Below are 15,185 nucleotides of genomic sequence, written 5' to 3' on the forward strand. Positions count from 1 at the left end.
GTTTTGAACACCCACCATTACTGAGTGAGTGGTGCAGCACTGTGGTTTCCAGAGGGGATTAACAGGAGGCCATCAGTCTGGTGACCATGGATATGGACGGGCTGATGGCCCCTGCTCTCTGGGACACGCGGCAGCCACACCCTTGGGTTTGGGTGACTTGGGATCCAGAGTGTCACCTGTGAGGAGGTCAAAATGGAGTAGACACACCTGGTGTCCTCCCGTGGCAGTCGCCCTGGGCCGTGCCTGCCATGTCCTCCAGACACCCCTGGCGGTGGCAGGGCAGCCACGGCCTTCTGTGCTCTGCTTGCCTGTGTGCAGCCACGCCTCACTGCCCCCTGCGTCCCCCCACGGTGGAGCCAGGTGGTGAGGTCTTAGGTTGGGAGAGACGTTGAGGGGAGTTGGCTTTCCTTTACGGGCATCACAATGGAAAGTTCCAGGAATGGGCTCAACGGGTGGGAGTGTCAGAGGCCCACGTTGGCAGTTAGGGAGGCTTGTGTCCCTTGGAGAATGCTGCTGACCCAGGTGACAGTAGTGTGCAGGGGTTGCCAGCTCCTGCCCCAGCCCTGCCTCGGACTCGGCGGGGGGGAGGGTAGGAGGGGGCGGCAGACATGGGCCTTCCCTTCATTTCTCAGGTGTCCTGGTCCTCTGGTCCTCACGCCTTTGCTCTTCTTCCTCCTCCAGCACGTCTGCCATGTCCCTTCTCTACGAGTGCGTGAACACCGTCATCGCAGGTGAGGGGCTGGCCACGGGGTCTAGGGCAGGTGGCTGTGGCACGTGGAAGGCCTTCTCTGCTCCCACCCTGGGCGCCGAGGTGGGGCCCCATAGTGCAGAGCGCATCCCAAGCTCCTTCGCGCCATATCTCTGCCACCCCCCGTAGAGCCCCTTGGAGGCATGGACAGCTTGTGGCACACCTGCCAGCAAGACCGTTTTTCCTTGAGGACTTTAGAGCAAGTCTCAGGCACCATGCCATCCCCCGTGCATTCTTAAGCATAGGAACCTACTGCAAAAAGTTTTCACGAGATGGGACCAGAAGGCACTCCTGAGTCTTGGAGTCCTGCCTGTTTGAGTCAGTCTCCAGCCAAGGGCCACACAGAGCATTGGCTGACGTGTTTCTGCACGCTTGGCAAGTTGAGCCCCTGTCCACGTTACTTGTTGGAGCCAGAGTCGTGGCTCACGGGGTTCACCTCCTTGCTGCCTGCCTATCTGCCCGAAGCTGTTGGGAAGCCGGCCTTATGGTTCCTCCTCACGGCCCTGTGGGCAGCCTGAAATTCAGCCGTTCCCAGGAAGCTGGCCCAGGGCCACGCTCCTGGATTAGAGCTGTGTGGGCCCTGAGGCTCAGTGACACGGAGGGAGAGGAAGGGTGGGCATTTGGGGCCGGCCGGTGCCCAGAGGCAGCAAATGCAGGACCTAGAGAGCAAGTCTCGAGTGGTCGGTGGGGGAAACCGGGGTGTGGCAGGATCAGTCTGTCCTTGGTGATGGGCAAGGGGTTTGGGGGCATAGGGCAAGGCAGCAGGCCTGACACACGGCACCTGAGACCCAGGTGGTTGTAAGCGCCAGGCAGGTGGGGTTGGCCTAGGCTCTGCGGACCTGCCCTGGATGGGGTACCTGCTGTGGGACTGTGGCCTGTATTCCCAGCCATAGAGACCCAGCAGCCAGATGCCATCCCGTAAGCCAGCCTCTCCAGGAGAGCAGTTGCGTCCGCAGTTCCCGGCATGCTGGCGTGTGTGTGGTGTCCTGGGGCCCGCAGTGGACGCTTGTGTGGGCTTCTGCACGTGGGTGAGGCCTGGCGAGTTCCGACACGAGTTTTCTGTTTCAGTTCTCATCTCCCTGTCCTCTGGCATGCCTAACCACAGCGCTAGCATCCAGGTACGTCTCTGGGCGCCGCGGCTGCAGTCGGGCGCGGCCTGGGGAAGGATCTGGGGGATGTGCCGGCCTGCCCCACCTCTGCTCCATCATTCACGCGTGGTGCCCGCACTGGGCCCTCGCCAGCCTTTCTGTGAAGTTGACAAGTTGCGGGGGTGGGGTGGACACAAACGTGAGTGCCCCCAGAAGCCACAGGGGTGTCCGTGTGTGTGGCAGTGCGCGTTCCCCAAACATGTGTCCCTGTGGGTGCTGCGGACAGCCTCGCTTGCATGGTGGGTGCTGCACCAAGTGGGGCTCGGTGTCCTTTGTCCCTCCCTGGCCCCAGGGCCTCTGGGCCGGATCAGGCTGTGAGGTGGGCCTGGGGTCACCGACTTCACTGTGGCCTCGGGAGGCGTGACCCATGTCGCCTTCCCTTTGCAGCTCTGCGTTCAGAAACTGAGGATATTGATAGAAGACTCCGATCAGAACTGTGAGTCCTCCTCGTGCTGCGCCCTAAGCCTTTGCGGCTGGGGCTCTCGGCCGTGTAGGAAACCAGACGCTCACACTCCCCTGCTTTGCCGTCCCGTGTGTGCAGCGTGACACTCGGGCTTCCAGAGCGTTCTCAACAAACCAGCCTCTGTCGGCACAGCTGCAGCCCCGCGCCTGCCCTTCTCGCGTGTGCGGCAACGTCTCCGCTGCCGTCTGCCAATAAAACTTCCCGCGTGCGGCCGGGATGGTTTCAGAGTGCGGGCCGTGTGCCGTGTCCACGGGGAGGTGGGGCCTGGGCAAGGTTCTTTTTTTTTTTTTTTTTTAAAGATTTTATTTATTTATTCGACAGGATAGAGACAGCCAGCGAGAGAGGGAACACAAGCAGGGGGAGTGGGAGAGGAAGAAGCAGGCTCATAGTGGAGGAGCCTGATGTGGGGCTCGATCCCATAATGCCGGGATCACGCCCTGAGCCGAAGGCAGACGCTTAACCGCTGTGCCACCCAGGCGCCCCATGGGCAAGGTTTTTTTTTTTTTTTTTTGTAGAAAAATTCAAACTTATTTTTTAAAACAGGAAAAATGGTCTATATTACAGTTTTTGAATGCAAATACTTACAGTGCTTGTTGGAGGGAAATTAGTATTTTTTAAAAATTGCATGGATGTATAATATACATTCAGAAAAAGGTCTGTAAATGTATAGCTTGATATATCTTCACAAAAATACACCCAACTAATCCAGCACCTCAGAAGCTCCCTTCATGCTCCCTTCCATCACTGCCAGGAGTGGTAACCACTATCCTGGTCTTAAATGGCAGGGATTTGCCATGGGCAAGGTTCTTAAGCAGGATGTGGTTCCTCCAGGCCCCGGGGGGCTCCGGGAGGTGCTGTGCACACACAGCAGGGAGGTCAGTGACAAGTCTCGTGGAGGCCTGGAGCCACTGGTGCCCTCTCCTCTGGGGTCTCCTGGGAGCGCCCATTCCTGCTGCGATGCCTGCGGCTTTCCTGGTGTCGACAGAGCGCCTTAGCTTCTGGCGATCCTGGTGCTTTCCCAACAGGCGTGAAGTAACCTCTGTGCACCTTGCTCACTCGCCTGCCTGTGATCATTCCTAGTGTTCTGCGTGGGTTCCAGGCATTCACACGCCCTGGAGCCTGGGGGCAGTGGCAGGGCTGCTGAGGACTGTGGCTTTTCAGTCCGGATCTTTTCGTCCAGAGCAGGGAAGGGCTCCCATGCCTGGCCTGCGCAGGGCTGGATAGTAACTTTTCTCAGCTTTGCAGGCCCGGCAGCGTCTGCTGCTGTGGCAGTGGGAGGCACGGCCTGTGCGGGGGGTGTTCACAGCACTGGGCTTCGAGTCGGACGTGGCCTGTGGCCTGCAGTTCACCACCCAGGCTTTAGACGCTTGTGTGTTTGGGTCGGTCAGGGGCAGACAGTGGCACCCGTGGGCACGTGTGAGGTCACTGGGACTTCTCTCCCTGCACCCAGTGAGCCACTTAGGATCCCTGGGGGCCCGCATGCGGCTGGTTCTGCCCGCGCCTAGGTCGTCGGGCTCGGGCTGCAGACCCGGCCTCGCTCTTTGTGTGCAGGCCCCGAAGCCTGTGAGGGCCCGTCCAGGTTAACTGCATCTCGCCATCTCCGCAGTGAAGTACCTGGGCCTGCTGGCCATGTCCAAGATCCTGAGAACACACCCCAAGTCCGTGCAGGCCCACAAGGACCTCGTCCTGCAGTGCCTGGACGACAAGGACGAGTCCATCCGCCTGCGGGCCCTCGACCTCCTGTACGGAATGGTGTGTGCCCCGCCCCCGGCCTGCTGCCCCGCCCTGAGCTGGCCTGGCCCCGCCCTCACCAGCTCCTCCCTGCCCCCAGGTGTCCAAGAAGAACCTGGTGGAGATCGTCAAGAAGCTGATGAGCCACGTGGACAAGGCCGAGGGCACGACGTACCGCGACGAGCTGCTGACGAAGATCATCGACATCTGCAGCCAGTGCAACTACCAGCACATCACCAACTTCCAGTGGTCCGTGCCCCTCAGCGCGGGGGGGGGGGGCGGGCGCCGGCGCCAGGGGCGCACCTCAAGGGCTCCCTCCCGCAGGTACATCAGCGTCCTGGTGGAGCTGACCCGGCTGGAGGGCACCCGCCACGGCCACCTCATTGCGGCGCAAATGCTGGACGTGGCCATCCGCGTGAAGGCCATCCGCAAGTTTGCCGTGTCGCAGATGTCCGCGCTGCTCGACAGCGCGCACCTGGTGGCCAGCAGCACCCAGCGCAACGGCATCTGCGAGGTGCTCTATGCCGCCGCCTGGATCTGCGGGGAGTTCTCTGAGTGAGTGGCACCAGGGGCCGCCCGCGTTCCCCGGAGGGAGAGGTGTGTTGGCAGACCTGTGTCCCCGGGCTCCTGGCAGCTGCCCCCATCTCTCTTTCCTGGGGTTTTTCTCTGCTGAAAGAGCTCCTTTAAGTACACGTTTCCCACCCTGAGAACAAGCGAGAAGCCAGTCCCAGTGGCCCAGGACGGCTGCGTCTTTCCCCAGCTCTTCTCTTTTCCTTGCCCGTTGCAGCCACGGACACTCTGTCACCCAAATGGTGCTGTCGGTTTGCTTTTGTTTGCTCTTTTTCTCAGCGTTTTTTTTCCCCGTGGCTACTCCGTGATTGTCCCTTCGTCGCCGTGGTTTCTTCCTTAGAGTTCTCTCTCTCTCTCTCCTCCCCCGGATGGGGGAGTGCACGCATGGGACCCCCGTAGCAGGGCGGCCCCAGGACTGGCAGCCACGGGTGGTGTGCTCATCAGGCCCTCCCTGTCTGCAGGCACCTGCAGGAACCCCACCAGACCCTCGAGGCCATGCTGCGGCCCAAGGTCACTACCCTGCCCGGCCACATCCAGGCCGTGTACGTGCAGAATGTGGTCAAGCTCTACGCGTCCATCCTGCAGCAGAAGGAGCAGGCTGCAGAGCCAGAGGCGGCCCAGGACGTCACCCAGCTCATGGTGGACCGGCTGCCGCAGTTTGTGCAGAGTGCAGACCTGGAGGTCCAGGAGCGGGTCAGTGTTTCACGGGGCGCTCCCGCCTCTGGAGGAGCCCGTGTCTCGTGCTTGTGTCTTCCCAACAGCGGTCAACTTTGCTTTTCCCCAAGGGCAACTTGGGGAAATCCGTTCTCTGGGGCTCCACCCCAGCCCGGGGATGTGGCGGGGGGAAGGGGGGGAGTGGCGCTGGGTGCTGGCCCGCAGGTGGGGAGGGGGGACATGAGACAGTGAACAAGAGGGAGCCACTGCAAGGGTGTGTCACTGGCCTTTGAGGGGAGCATCCGGTTGGCAGTGGGTTTCTGGGTGGATGAGGACCGGGGTTCTTGCTACGGGGAGAGCTGGTTTGGCACGTGCTGTGTGATAGCAGCCGGGTGGGCACCAGCGGCCAGGCCGCTTCTGGTGCCCGGTGGGCGACGCAGGACCCTGTTTTCCAAACCACACATGAGCATTGAATGTCACTTGGTGGGCCCTGGTGTTCCACGGTCGATGGCAGCTGTGCGACGTTAACCCAGCTGGTGGCTGTAGTCCCCTAGCCCTGCGTCACATCGGGAGCCACGCTCGGGCGGAGTCCTAAGCTGGGGCCCACAGAGGACAACAGCACAGAGGTGCCTCGGTGCGTCCTGGAAGCAGGCGCTGCGGGTCGCTGGGGCCGCCCAGGCCTGTCCGAGTGGTTCTCTTGGACGACAGTGCCCTCTCTGCTCGTGACCCCCATGTCTTATTTGTGGGCTGGTTTCTTCCTCGGTGGATGCGTCCACAGAGCCCACGGCTTCTGGGAGCCTTCCAGATGTTCTCAGCAGGGTTCAGGCAAGGGGCTTCCACGCTTGCCTTCCTCGGGCTGGGCATCCATGTGTTCTGAGCAGTGAGCCGCAGTGCCTGGTGACCTTCAGGGCCAGTCCTCTGTGACCCCCTTGTGACTCCCCTGTGGTCCCCTCAGGCGTCCTGCATCTTGCAGCTGGTCAAGCACATCCAGAAGCTTCAGGCGAAGGACGTGCCAGTGGCAGAAGAAGTGAGCGCCCTCTTTGCTGGGGAGCTGAACCCGGTGGCCCCCAAGGCACAGAAGAAAGTTCCGGTTCCCGAAGGGTGAGCTGTGCAACTGGTCAGAGGTCCTGGGCCAGGGTGGCAGGAAGGACAGTGAGAGCGGAAGTGCAGCGGGGCTTTCGCTGGTGTCTCTGTCCCTGGTAGCTGTGATCTCAAGTAGCAGCTTAGCGCCGTCCTTGTCTCCAAGACGCCAGGGGTGTTCCTGCTTCATGTGCTGCCATGAGCGTCCAGGGCTGGCGCGCAGGCGGAGCTGCCCTGTGACCTCACCGTGTCTCATAGCCTGGACCTGGACGCTTGGATCAACGAGCCGCCGTCAGACAGCGAGTCCGAGGACGAGAAGCCTAAGGCCATCTTCCACGAGGAGGAGCCGCGCCCCGCCAAGCCTCGGCAGCCGGAGGCAGACGAGGAGGAGCTGGCCCGGGTGAGCAGCGGCTGCACAGAGGCGGGCTTCATTCCCGCCGGGGCCCCTGGGGCAGGTGGCGCGGCTCGGAGCGCTCTGAACCCTAAGCCCACGGGTGGCTGTGCTGGTCCTGGCAGAGCTGGGCTCGGTCCTGTGGTCCTCCAGGGAGCAGCAAGCGACCCTTTGAAGTCTGGGTTGGGTTTTGGGTTGGGAAATGAGAAGCGGCTTCACTTGAGCCCAGAGCCCCTCAGAGCCAAGGGGGCTTGACCTGGTGTCTGGGGGCTTCTGCTCCGTTCTTCCTGGGTGCAGGATTTGCAACGTGTAGCATTCAGAACAGATACCACGTCCCCCCAGCTCTCTGTCCCACTATGTCTGGCTCCTTTGTTTCTGAAATAAGAGGTGACCCCCAGGAGTGCCTCCTCCCCTCTGGGCCTGTCCTTCCTTCCTCCCACCCGTGTGCAGTCTGAGCCTTCAGCCAATGTGATCTGGCTCCCAGCTCAGCTTTTCTTTGGACAGCCTCTCTGAGCTGTCATCCTTGAAACAGAGATGGTCATCCCCACTTTTTGGGGTCATTCTTGACGTCATTCCTACCCTTGCTGTGGTCTTCCTATTGGCTGAGGGCTGACAGTAAAGCTCTGCGGCCTCCCAGCCCTGCCCGGGCCTGGAGCATGGAGGTGGCCCCCGCCTAGCAGGGAGGGTACGTGTTGCACGTGAGTTAACGGGCGTGCACTTGCATTCTGTCCCTGCAGCGTCGAGAAGCCCGGAAGCAGGAACAGGCCAACAACCCATTCTACATCAAAAGTTCCCCGTCCCCCCAAAAGGTAAGGCTGGTTTCAAGTCGTCCTCGAGAGACAGTCTCCTCCTCCGCACCCCCCAGGGCCCCCATCCACGCTTGGGAGGACATCAGGGTCCCGTCCGCAGGACAGCACTCCGTTGCTGTGGTAGGTCCGTGTGGCCCAACTGCCCACAATACCCAGTAAAGGCAGCTGAACGTTGCAGATCTTAATCCAGGCAGTGCCCACTGCCCTCATCCACGTCCTCCAGCCGCTAGGCTCCCCAGACGGACACGACTGCACACATGGGTGCTCCCTTGGCTCCCTTCTCTTGGGATCGCCGGGTCACCTCATGACTCTGCTTAGCCTTCTCAGGGCCCACAGATGGCCCCTACCTGCCGTGCGCGACCTCACTGGCTCCCGTGACGTCTGGCTTTCTGACTGTAGCCATCTTGGTGGGCGCCCTGGTTCGGGCCTGCGCTGCTTTCCTAACTTGAAGTAGGCGATCTAGACGGAGGAACTGGACAGAAGCTTTACATCTGACTCGTGTGTTTTCACACCAGTCCCCCAGTCTGTAGGGAGCCGCGCCCCCCAGCATGCCCTCTCGCATGTGCAGGGCCCCCAGCGGGGTCCCGCACACCCCAGGCTGTCCACATGTTTCGTGGCATCCTCAGGCGTCCCCGTCTGTTCTCCCCAGTAATGTCTTGGTGCTTGCTTCTCCAGCGGTACCAGGACATGCCAGGTGTGGAGCACATACCCGTGGTGCAGATAGATCTCTCGGTGCCCCTGAAGGTGCCAGGCAAGTATTTGCACAGGCAGTGTGAGCCTGGGGAGCCCCTGTCAGCGAGGGGGGTGAGGGCCGGGTCCGGTTCCCAGATGCTGTCAGGCCCGGCCTTGGAAGCCTCCAGCCCATCGTGCACGCTCTCGGCTACACCCCGTGCTGCCTCTTTGGCTGTGGTAGGCCCCAGCTTGGAGGATGAATGGGGGGCACAGGCCACATCTTTATGCTGGTGCTGTCTCGTTCCTTCCCCGAGCCCGAGCCCCCCGCCTACCCCTGCTGCTCTGGGCCTGTCGGCATTCAGAAAGCCTCTGCTCACCTCCCAGCGGCCAAAGGGGCAGTGCCCGCGAGTTCCCTCGCCTCGCTCCAGCACAGACCACGGTGGGCTCTCCCTGCTGAGCTCCTCGGGTCCCCCACCCACACATGGCTGTCAGGGCTTGGGCTGGTCTGGGCAATGGCGGGGCCGCGGCCAAGCACCGGGCCATGTGCGCATCCACAGGGATGCCCGTGTCGGACCAGTACGTGAAGCTGGAGGAGGAGCGGAGGCACCGGCAGAGGCTGGAGAAGGACAGAAAGAAGAAAAAGAAGAAGGACAAGGAGAAGAAGGGCAAGCCGCGGCGCCACAGCTCACTGCACACGGAGAGCGATGAGGACATCGCCCCAGCGCAGCAGGTGGACATCGTCACCGAGGAGATGCCCGAGGTCAGCCCCTGGGGCGCCCCGACTCTCACGCCTGTGGCAGACATGAAGCAGGCCCCCTCCAGCGGGCCTACCCATCACTGACTTCTACTGTGGAGCAAGGAGGCTCGGAGCCAGCCCGCGCTCTGCCCCAGGCCCCAGAGAGGGGTCTTGAGCTGTGAGCAGGAGACCGTGGCGCATCCCGACCTTGCTGCCTGCCCCAGATGAGATCCCCTCTCGAGTGTGGGCCTGGTTGTCCCTTTGTGAGAAGGGGGTGGGAGGCTCCACAGACCCTTGGGCCTCGGGGCTGGATGGACTGGACGTAGAGTTCCTCTTTTCCTCAGAACGCTCTCCCTAGCGACGAGGATGACAAAGACCCCAACGACCCCTATAGGGCCCTGGATATCGACCTGGACAAGTAAGTGTGGGGGCAGGGCCGGGACTGCCCCAGGGCGCTCCGTGTTCTCTGTGTCCCTGTCCCCACACTCTGTGACCCGCCTGCCCCACCCCCAGGCCCCTAGCCGACAGCGAGAAGCTGCCTGTCCAGAAACACAGAAACACGGACACCTCCAAGTCACCTGAAAAAGAGGATGTCCCCATCGTAGAAAAGAAGGTCAAGAAGCCCAAGAAGAAAGAGAAGAAGCACAGAGAGAAGGAACGAGAGAAGAGGGAGAAGGGGAAGGAGCAGAAGGAGGTACGTGGGCCCCGCAGACCCCCCCCACTGAACTTCACGTCCCTCTGTGTCTGCACGTGTGGTCACACCAGGGGAAGGGCCGGGGGTTTTAAAGGCACGTGCACTCGCAGGTCGTAGTGCTTTCTCACGGGCTGGTGTGGGGATGCCCGGGGCTGCTCGTTCTCCTGATGGTGAGGGAGCTGGCAGTGCCACCCTGGCCTCCAGCCTTGACGTGGTGGTCAGCTCCCTGCACATTTGGGTCCTGCTTAGCTGAAGCTGTGGTCGGAGGTGGGGGCCACCCCGTGCCCGTCTGGAGCCCATCCTGCTGCTTAAGGCAAAGGCCTGTCTTCCTGTGTTTGCAGGGCGAGGACCTCGATTTCTGGCTGTCTGCCACGCCGCTGCCTGCTGCAGCCCCAGCCCCGGTAAGAGCCTGGGGGGAGGCCCGCGCCGTGCCGGCCCTGCACGTGCGGCCAGCAGCCTTGATAGATCTGCCTCTATAGCTCTGCCTGCCCCGGGGGTGCGTGGGTGTTGGGGCACCCTTGCACAGACCAGCCACACTTGGGCCAGCCTTGTCCCGTGCCTGCGGTCTGGCCCAGTCAGTGGCTGTAGGAACGTCCCTCAGCACAGAGCCCGCTACTCCTGAGCTGGGGGCAACCTTGAGCCGTTGCTTCCTGTTACGGATGGGGCCCGGGGGCGGGGCACTGACCCCACTCAGTGCCCCCAGCCTGCGTCAGGCCTAGCCTCCTCCCCTCTGCCAGCCACTTGCACTGTCTGGTGGCCACACACCTTGGTGCTGATCAAAGAGGCCGGGTCAGGATGTGGTGGGGGATGGAGGACGCCTGGGCCTGGCTGCCCCCTCGAGCCCCACCACCTGGCTCCGTGCAGGAAGAGCCTGGAGTGAATGCCGTCATCGCTGCCCCTAAGGAAGAGGGTGAGGAACCCCGGAGAGAGGAGCGGGGTGCCGAGGAGGATGAGGACGACGACGAGCGGGACCCTGAGAAGGTGAGGGTGCCCACCCTGGCTGTCAGGGAGTGGGCTGTGTGGCTGCGCTGAGGACTGGGGGGAGGAGGGTCGTTGCCTGCTGCCTGAATCCCACGGGTGAGTGGGGGCCATCAGGGCCTTCGGGATGGGGCTTCCCGTCTGTACAATTCCGGGTTTCTAATTTTCACGACGGCTTGATTGTTGCTCCAGTGCTGTAAAGCTCATCTCTTTAAGGTGGCATTGAGTTCAGTGGTATTGAGTACATCCACAGGGTTGTACGGCCATTCTCTACTTCTAGAATATTCCATCACCCCAAAAGCAACCTTGTCCCCATCAGCCATCACTCCCCGCGCCTCCCCAGCCCCCACGAGCCCCCTTCCCGTCCGTGAAGGAGCCTGTTCTGGACGCGTCACACACGTGGACTCACACACCGTGGGGACTTCTGGGTCTGGTTCCCTCCCTGAGCGTTGTGGGCTCAGGGTCCGTCCCCAGGGCAGTGCGGGTGGGCGCCGCGCTCCCGCTCGCGGCTGTGGAACGTTCCCATGCGTGGTGGACACACTGTGTGTATCTGTCCACTGTGAAGTTTTCACCTTCCGGTTGTCATGAATCTTGCTGTGAGCGTGGATGGGCAGGTTTCTTCGCGGACGGGTGTTCTCATCTGTCGCGGTTGCAGCGAGGAGCTGGCATCTGGGTTCTTGCTGGTCTCCTCGTGGGTTCGTACCTGTTGGGAGCGACTGTCCCACTGAGCGGTGGGCTCCCAGGTCCTCGCCTCTTCCCCGCGACCTGGGGCTTGCCGCTCCGTCTGCCCTGCCACGTGTGCTCCTCAGCTTGGCTCACTGGGCCTGCGTCTCAAGCCACGTGCCTCCTGAGCCGCCCTAGCCTGTGCCATTCCTTGCAGGGCACCACTGGCCGGAAAAGTTTGACCGTTAACCCTGACTTGGTTGGTTTGTTTCAGAAATCTTCCAAGCATAGGAAAAAGAAGCACAAGAAGGAGAAGGAGGAGAGATCTAAAGACAAGAAAAAATCCAAAAAGAAAAAGCCTCCCAGCGACGAGGCGGCAGAACCTGTCGAGAACGGAGCGCTCGATGAGGACCCTCTCCCGGTGAGGGGTACTTCACTTGCCTCCCACGGGCCCGAGGCGCCTCCACAGCCCGCCAAGGCCTCGACACAGAGACCCAAGCCGAGTCTAGGAGCTGCGTCTGCGGGCCGGCGGGCAGTGGGGCCTCGGTGGGCACGGGTGGGTGAGCCCCGGGGGCTCTGGACGTCAGGGAGGTGGTGGTGTCGCGTGGCAGGAGTCCCTGAGGTGCAGGCTCGTGTTGTCCAGGACCTGGCGGGGGTTTCCCGCCTGCAGCACTTGGCAGGTCGGAACAGGCCCTGTTGTGCAGGTGGCCACCACCTTCGAGTTCTCGTTGGCCGAAGCTGAGTGTTCCCTTTGTTTCCAGCCCATGTCCAGCTACTGCCTCCTGGCTGAGAATTCCTACATCAAAATGGTGAGTGGCGTGGGTATTTGCGAGCACAAGGGGCTGGGGTAGGCTTCAGGGTCCTTCCTCTGGGTGTGTGGAGGGAGGCTGCGAATATCTGGGTCCCGGGGCTCCTGCTCCCAGAGCCTCCCCCACTGGAGCCTGTCTGGGGGGAGGCGCACGTGGGTACCTGCTGGCGGGCGGGGCCGGGGGCCGGCGGCTTCCAGGGGAGGGGCAGGAGTGGCTGGGACCGTGGGCAGCGCTGCAGTGCGGGTCCTCGTTAGGAGTTTCGTGCTTTCTCTTCTCGGAGACGATCTACATTTGCACGGCAAGTCTTGTTGGTGCTCCCCTGGCCCCTCGTGCAGGCCCCGGAGGGGGCGATGGGGGTGCAGGCTGACCCCGGCCTTTCCCCGCAGACATACGACATCCAGGGCAGCCTGCAGAAGGACAGCCAGGTCACGGTGTCCGTCGTCCTGGAGAATCAGAGCAGCAGCTTCCTGAAGAGCATGGAGCTCAACGTGCTGGATTCGCTCAACACCAAGCTGGCCCGGCCAGAGGGCTCCTCTGTCCACGACGGTGTCCCCGTGCCTTTCCAGTTGCCCCCAGGTGCGCGCGCCACTGGCGGGACGCCCAGGGATTGTGCTGGTGTGGCTGCTCCTCCGCTCGGTCCCGGCCCCCCAGCCCCCCTCACCTGGCCTCCCTCGGGGGCGGGGCCCGGTCTTCTGACCAGGGTGGGCAGCACCCAGGACAGGCCCTGGCCAGGGTCATGTCCCTGCCACCTGCCAGGGTGCCGGACAGCAGCCAGACCCCGCTCCTGCCCTCGCAGGCATCTCCAACGAGGCCCAGTTTGTGTTCACCATCCAGAGCATCGTCATGGCCCAGAAGCTCAAGGGGACCCTGTCCTTCATCGCCAAGGTAGCGGGGCTCGAGGTGGCGTTGGGAGCCCGCGGGACGGTGCCCCGCACCCCGCTCATTCTGTGCACTTGCTCCCACAGAACGACGAGGGGTCAACCCACGAGAAGCTGGACTTCAAGCTGCACTTCAGCTGCACCTCGTACTTGGTCACGACGCCCTGCTACAGGTGCGCGCCCCGCTCCCTCCGTTGCGCCTGCTGTGCGGCGAGCGCGCAGGCTCTGTGGGTGCATGAGGGCGGCGCGGGCCCGCGGACAGCAGACGCCGGGCTCCTCCCAGTCCCAGAGGCCGGCATAGACCCCACCTTACCCCCCAGTCCCTCCGCGTGTGTCTGCGTCCCGATCTCTTTTTAGGATGCTACACCGGTCGTGCTGGATTAGGGCCCTGTCTCCAAACACAGTCACATTCTGAGGTCCAGGGGTCAGGATTCAACATGGGAACTTGGGGGGGCACGGGTTAGCCCATGACATCGCACAGGACCCTCCGAGACCCTGAGCTGCAGGCACACAGGAAAGGTACCACCCAGAGGGGGCTGGGGAGCCTGCCCGGCATCCACCTCCCTGTCCTGTGTCCTTGCCGCAGTGACGCCTTTGCCAAGTTGTTGGAGTCGGGGGACCTGAGCATGAGCTCAATCAAAGTCGATGGCATTAGTATGTCCTTCCAGAACCTTCTGGCAAAGATATGTTTTCATCACCATTTTTCCGGTAAGAGATGGGGCGTGGCTTTGAACGCCTGTGCCGTGGTCCCTCTGCTCCTGCTGGCCAGCGGCGGCCTCACCCGGGCCCTCTGTTGCAGTGGTGGAGAGAGTAGACTCCTGCGCCTCCATGTACAGCCGCTCTATCCAGGGCCACCACGTCTGCCTCCTGGTGAAAAAGGTGAGCCCCGGCCCGCACGGGCCCTCCGGCCCCTGCTACCCTGCTTCTGGAGCAACCCCGTGGCCTCGAGTCTCCTGGGGGTTCTTGGGTTCCCTCGGGCACTGGCAGCCTCGCCATCGGAGTTGGGAGGTGCACCCCTCCTGCGTTTCCTGGGAGAGACTTGTAGGTCCTGTTCTCTTGCTGCTTTACTCGGATTCAGCAGGGAAGCTGGCTAGGCCGGGGGGCGGCTTCTGTGCCAGGGTTCCGTCTGCTGGTTTTCAGGCTCTTTATTCTCAGTGCAGGTCCTCAATTTACCTGCTCCCTCTCAGGTGAGCCCTGAAGGCGTGTGTCTCTTTGCTGAGCTGCCGAATCCACGTGGGCAGTCTTTGGTGGTTCTCCTTTCGCGTCCAAGGGGTCCCTGGTGGTGCCTTCGCTCGTTCCTGAAGCTGGCAACGTGTGTGGGTTTTCTCATTTCTCTTGGTCATTCTGGTGAGAGGTTTATCAGTTTCCTTAGTTTTTTTTCAATGATCTTTTTAGGGGCGCCTGTGTGGCTCAGTCAGTTGAGTGTCCAACTCTTGATCTCAGCTCAGGTCTCCATCTCGGGGGTCATGAGTTGAAGCCCCACATTGGGTTCCACGCTGGGTGTGGAGCCCACTTCAAAATAAAACAAAACTATCTTTTTAGAAACTGTGCTGTTTTCTAAGCAGTAAGTCAATGCCGTGGAGTTTTGTTCTTTTCTCCTTTCTGCCCACTGTTGTCTTGTACGTTGGTTTGGGTGGAAGTTGAGACTTTCCTTCTCCCATGTGAGGTTTAATCCTGTACGTTTTCCTCGAAGCAGCCCTTTAGCTGAACCCCACAAATTTTTAGAGGTTCCACTTTCGTATTTCTGCACAGTTCACAACATTTTCTGATGTCTGCCCCCAGTTCTGTGACCCACAGGTTGCTTAAAAGTGTGGCGTGTTTGGTTTTCCAGTCCTAGTGTCTAGTCGATGCCCCTCTGGTGGGAGGACACGCTGCTTTTGTGCCTGGGCCTTTGGAAGGGTTGAGGTTTGTGTTCTGGCCGCGGACGTGATTGTTTGTGACGGGTGGCGTTCCGTGGCTGCGTGGACACGGTGAGTGCTCTGCCTGCGGAGCAGACCGCTCGTCGCTGTTGCTGGGCCCTGCCGGCGGGGGTCTCGACTCCTCTGGGCCCGTGGGCAGTGGCGTGGGCTGCCTGTGCCCTAGTGCGCTCAGGACTCGCTCTGCGTCTGCCGGCGGGTGTGTCGACGGAGAGTCACGGCATCTTGACCCACAAACGTCCCTC

General features: G+C 61.8%; 1 protein-coding gene across 1 annotated transcript in view; it reads left to right on the top strand.

The window, feature by feature from the left end:
• AP3D1 (adaptor related protein complex 3 subunit delta 1) overlaps nt 1-15,185 on the top strand; it is a 40,926-nt gene that overhangs the window by 22,850 nt on the left and 2,891 nt on the right. The window contains exons 9-31 of the mRNA XM_045800118.2: nt 682-731; nt 1,817-1,866; nt 2,284-2,332; nt 3,966-4,111; nt 4,191-4,339; nt 4,415-4,645; nt 5,122-5,353; nt 6,270-6,415; nt 6,653-6,794; nt 7,523-7,594; nt 8,270-8,345; nt 8,824-9,026; nt 9,347-9,420; nt 9,516-9,696; nt 10,038-10,097; nt 10,561-10,677; nt 11,612-11,758; nt 12,099-12,146; nt 12,533-12,722; nt 12,943-13,031; nt 13,112-13,197; nt 13,611-13,732; nt 13,824-13,903. Of these exons, the coding sequence (XP_045656074.1) occupies nt 682-731; nt 1,817-1,866; nt 2,284-2,332; nt 3,966-4,111; nt 4,191-4,339; nt 4,415-4,645; nt 5,122-5,353; nt 6,270-6,415; nt 6,653-6,794; nt 7,523-7,594; nt 8,270-8,345; nt 8,824-9,026; nt 9,347-9,420; nt 9,516-9,696; nt 10,038-10,097; nt 10,561-10,677; nt 11,612-11,758; nt 12,099-12,146; nt 12,533-12,722; nt 12,943-13,031; nt 13,112-13,197; nt 13,611-13,732; nt 13,824-13,903 (2,740 nt within the window). The remainder of the gene's footprint in view (nt 1-681; nt 732-1,816; nt 1,867-2,283; nt 2,333-3,965; nt 4,112-4,190; nt 4,340-4,414; nt 4,646-5,121; nt 5,354-6,269; nt 6,416-6,652; nt 6,795-7,522; nt 7,595-8,269; nt 8,346-8,823; nt 9,027-9,346; nt 9,421-9,515; nt 9,697-10,037; nt 10,098-10,560; nt 10,678-11,611; nt 11,759-12,098; nt 12,147-12,532; nt 12,723-12,942; nt 13,032-13,111; nt 13,198-13,610; nt 13,733-13,823; nt 13,904-15,185) is intronic.

The sequence above is a fragment of the Ursus americanus genome, chromosome 14 (assembly GCF_024610735.1).
Source record: "Ursus americanus isolate L20-20 chromosome 14, mUrsAme1.1.p, whole genome shotgun sequence".
Lineage (NCBI taxonomy): Eukaryota > Metazoa > Chordata > Mammalia > Carnivora > Ursidae > Ursus > Ursus americanus.